Raw genomic sequence first — 4,834 nt, 5'->3', positions numbered from 1 at the left:
CAGAAAGCATTGATATGGTTTGTTACAGGAAAAAGAAAGTGGATGTCAAAGTTACAACTACAACAATTGGATCGAAATGTTCTGGTATGAATATAGCTGTTGTTTCCACTGACTGAATTTCATATCTGCTTCAAACATTTTAACCAAATTTAACAAAGTCTCAATGTCTTCCGACTGCAAAAACCAGCGACTGACATGGTACAAAATGAGGGTGCTTATAGATGCAGATGAACATGATGAATAATCTCAAATGATATCTTATTTTTTATAACCTGCGTGCAAAGGACACACATTTGTTTCTGAGTCAAGTGAAGCCTTCAAGCCATTTCTCGCTGTTCTGTGTGTCAGGTATTACATTGTGCAAGTGGTGGCTGATTATTATCAAACTGAATGTGACTGTGCCATCACTCATCTTTAAGTCCACCCGCCAAATCTCTGCAACATCAGAGCAGAGTTTTGACCAGACCTCTGTGGAGAACACACCTACACTGTTCTCTCTTAACAAGCAAAGTCTCTTGCTATCTAGACTGCACCCACGCTCACCCTACAATCATCCTCTTCTCCCCCTCTTCACCCTACGCTCCTCTCCCCCGGGCCTGCAGACAACGTGCCGCATTATTCCTCTCATTGTCGCTGTGATCGATAGACAGAATGTAGGAAAGAAAAGACAGACCGTCAGATGATCAAGTTGTATTACCATAACCATACAGGAGAGATAAAAATGACCACTTACAACATGACTGAATAACATGTTTTACGTACACACAGAGGCATGTTTTCATAGCGTTAACATGAATGGAATGCACATGAAAAATGTGTCCCGGTATGATTCAGCAGCAGTAAACATAACAAGCGGAGAGTGTGTGAAGGAGAAGTGCGGAAGACATCTGACCATCAATTACTAATGCCTGATAGATAATCTCATTATGTGGATCCAAGGGTGACTGGCACAATCCTATGGTATATCCAAACATAGAAATAACATGTCACAACAGATCCACTGTACACCTGACAAAATGTAAAATCATATATTACGAACCATAATAACTTAAATAAAGGAGTATGAAACCAGATGCCTTTTAAAATACAACATAAAAGCAAGCTAGAAATGCCATTGTCCTTTCCTGTTCTCTTGATGGCTTGTAGCTTTAGAGGTTTCAAAAGGAAAACACTCAACAAAATGACAACATATATATTACATCAAAAAGTCTTCAGATGCTCTGTAATGTGCATTGTCTTTCCAGTTCCAATGTGATCAGTTACATGATGACTTGACCGCTTTGGCAGATAAGCGTCAGCAGCCACATTGCCTTCTTTAACAATAAAGAGTTTGTGGTTTCTCTCTTTTACTTCTTTACAAAATTCATTAGTCAAGTACTCCAGGAAGAAAACACACAAGTGTTGAGCACAGTTCTGTGTGTTGTGAGTAATCGCTCCCAAATGGCCTCTGTGGTGGTGTTTCCTTCGGAGGCCTGAAGCCACAGACTCTGTCTCTACGGCCTCTTGCTGGAGCAGGACTTGCAGCACTGCTGTCCGTAGAACTTGTGGTTACAAACACCGTGCTGAGGAACCAAGTGACACCAGCTGAAATGGTCCACGCAGTGTTCGTCTGCAGAGACAGCAAAAAGTGAGGCACGTTTTTAGCAGCAGTTCACACTAAGGCTGCAACTCATGATGATATTCATTTGTTTCATATGTGGATAATTCTTCAGGGTCATTTCTATGTTCCCCAGATTTATATGGCACATAATGGGAACATGGCAAAGGGTCCTATGTTCCCAGGGTACTATGTATGGTCAGGGTTAGGGAACTACACTCCCAATTTTGATTCATTGATTAATCATTCTGCCTGGAAATAATCAGACAATCATGAAAAATAGCCATCACATTTCCAAGAAACCAAGGTTACGTTTTTCAGTTGGTTGTTTTGTCAGACTAGAACCCAAAGACATTCAACAAAAAACAAAAGTAATAAATTCAAGAAGCTAGAAATGTTTTGGCATTAGTATAGGGCTGCAACTAATGATTATTTTTATTATTGATTATCTGTCTGTCAATTAGTTGTTTGGTCCATAAAATGTGAAACTGGTGAAAAATGTTGATCAAGGTTTCTCACAGTCTAAGGTGATGTCCTCAAATATCTGATTTTGTCCACAACCCAAAGATGTTTAGTTTACTGTATATATATATTTTTTTCTTCTTCTGATGACTCAAAACAATTAATCGATTGTATAAATAGTTGGCGACTGACTTGACAACTAATCGATTAATCATTGCAGTTCTACATTAGTACTTGATTACTGGCTTGGACTGGTTACTGTGATTTCATGGTTATAAGGAAATTATATTGGATGAATTTGTTTTTTTCCCTTAGAGGAATTTACCTTTCAATGTCGGTCCAACAGCTGTGACCCGGCTGGGGCGTTGTGCCGGTGCCGGGGGCGCAGCTGGGCAGAAGTGTGTGTTGCAGGCCCTAGAAGTGACGGGCCTCTGATGGGGTAGGCAGCCAGCTGCAGGGCGACCTTGCCGGAGACACTGAATGGACCGAGTCTGGACTCCTCCGCCACAGGAAACAGAGCACTAACACAGGGACAGGAGAGGAACAGAAGAGAGATGAGAAAAAAGGCACAGAGATATAAATAGGAGAAGGAGATCAAATGTTGAAGCGCATGGAGTAAAAGGAACCATCATAAAAGGAGCAGAGGAGGGAGGGGAAAAGATGGAGGAAAAGTCTACGCAGAGACAAAGAACAGATGAAGAAAACAAACATCCCATCTAGCATGTACTCGCCCTCCAGCAAGCTGTCAGGAGATATCTTCTCTGGTGGAAATATACAGGGATCACAAGCTTGAGATGAAGCAGAATAAGACACTGCGCTATAAGAGGCTGCCCTTAAGACTTTTTGCATAATAGATGATATAACACATAGCCTACACAACCTGCCCCGATAGGCTGTGTCGGAGAGTGGAGCTTTTGGATTGCATCTGAGGCCCATTCCACATAGCCAGCCACTGTTTCTACGTTTCTGATCTAGCACCACCTACACTGTGCAGTCTGCCTCTGAGGTTTTTGGGGAAACATAGATATTGGAACACAAGAGACACTCTGGTCATACATCTTGTATTGATTAGTTTTGGCCCAGACATTGTGTTGCTGTCCTCATCATGCCAGGGCCTCCCAGAGACAGGGGCCTGATAAACAAAAATCAATGAAGGTAGAGCTGGTGGGGTGGAAAATAGATGTTGTGAATCTGTCCATTTTCAGTAGATTTGTTAGTGTAGAAGCAACAATGGGGTGATTTTGCTCGTAGCTACTTTTGAAGAAAGCTTATCTTTTGACAGCACAGAGAGCATAATACCAGCTCTCCACTGATTTTATTCTAGTCCATTTTCAATGAACTGTTCTCTAAGGCCCGATGGACCAGGTACTGTTGCTGGGTCCTGTCAGGCTTTTTGTTCTTGAACGCAACATAGATTTAACCACTCAAAATGTGTAAACAATTTGTTTTAAACAATTGCCACCTTAAATGACTACTGTCGCTTGCAGATTTATCAGTTGTAGCTAGCTAGTTATGCTAATGTTAACTCCATGAGTTAGCTGAAAACACCATCCCTGGGTGAAGTTTAATACTTGGTTCACAACCAGAATGTTGTCAAAAGGGGGCCTAAATATGTACTTGATTGCTGTAATGTTAAAAGACTAAGCTAGGCTAAAGCTACACTTCCAAAGTCCACTGAGAGCAGGATACAGCTGCTAACATTTATGTTAACTCCTAAAGCATCCAGGACCATAACCTGCAACCAATTAATGCAGTTAGTTGATGATATGCTATGATGATATATTGTCCATGTATTACGTCTAACCTTCTATGCACAACCTCCAAAGTGCCACACTTAGGTCACAAAATGACAACTGCACAAACTCTGCATGCTGAGGAAGACTGCGAAATACAGTTAAAAGCTCAGGATTATGGAAGCCAGTGGACTTTGAATTAAGATTATTTTGTGTCAAAGCACCAATTTAAACACGGAAAAATGCACACATACACCACAGAATATTGGCTTTCATGTTTTCAGCCATCCTCCCAAACACAGATAAAATCAGTTATTTCACTTTCTGTCCATGTCCAGGTAACTGATGTCAGATCTAAGTGTCATCAAAGTGGCTATGATGACAAATTCTAGTTTGAGCAGCCAGTCATGCATTACATGTCCTGGGATGCAATTTTCTACCAAATATCCATTTAGTGTAGTCTAGAGTTTTGTCACATGTGGGAGAAAAGCTCCAAATTGGAAGACTGACAGCTGGAACACATATGTAGCACTAAAAGTCTCTCATGACAGTTTTGGATCAAAGCATGAGCAATGTACCTGTTGCCAGGGAGAGGAGTACCAGCCTAAGACCACAGCAGTGGAGGTGGTTCTGCCAGGGACGACCCGGGGGAGCTCTGGGCACGGACTTCGGTTGCATCCCTGCTGGAGATCCACCAAAGGTTTGGCCGTATTCCTGCACCTCCGTATGGGGAATTCCACATACCTGTGCAGGAGAGGACAGGTTGTCAAAATGACAACTACTATAAAGCTTCCAATTTTGAAAACATTTGGATTGGGACTCAGAGGATAGTACACAGATGACACAGTGGGATCTTAAGTATCTGTGCAGATCTTTTAAAGTGTGAGGGATGTGCACATACCCTCCCTGCAAGTCTCTCTCCCCGCAGCGAAGCTCTCGTTTCTGGATGCCTGAGCCACAAGACCTGGAGCACTGAAACAGAGAGAAGGCAGGAGGGACAATTTTAGAAAATGAACTCTGTGATTGTGATTGTGTGTGTGTG

General features: G+C 42.0%; 1 protein-coding gene across 1 annotated transcript in view; it reads right to left on the bottom strand.

The window, feature by feature from the left end:
• Positions 1–732: 732 nt before the first annotated feature.
• adamts18 (ADAM metallopeptidase with thrombospondin type 1 motif, 18) overlaps positions 733–4,834 on the bottom strand; it is a 62,746-nt gene continuing 58,644 nt past the window's right edge. Inside the window, exons 21-24 of the mRNA XM_035652033.1 lie at positions 4,694–4,764; positions 4,371–4,536; positions 2,385–2,580; positions 733–1,609 (exon numbers count right to left, since the gene is read on the bottom strand). Coding sequence (XP_035507926.1) covers positions 1,494–1,609; positions 2,385–2,580; positions 4,371–4,536; positions 4,694–4,764 — 549 coding nt within the window. The 3' untranslated portion in view covers positions 733–1,493. The remainder of the gene's footprint in view (positions 1,610–2,384; positions 2,581–4,370; positions 4,537–4,693; positions 4,765–4,834) is intronic.

Source organism: Morone saxatilis, unplaced genomic scaffold (assembly GCF_004916995.1).
Source record: "Morone saxatilis isolate NCDOM2014 unplaced genomic scaffold, NCSU_SB_2.0 Contig11, whole genome shotgun sequence".
Taxonomy (NCBI): domain Eukaryota; kingdom Metazoa; phylum Chordata; class Actinopteri; family Moronidae; genus Morone; species Morone saxatilis.
This window is presented reverse-complemented; position numbering and strand designations above follow the sequence as displayed.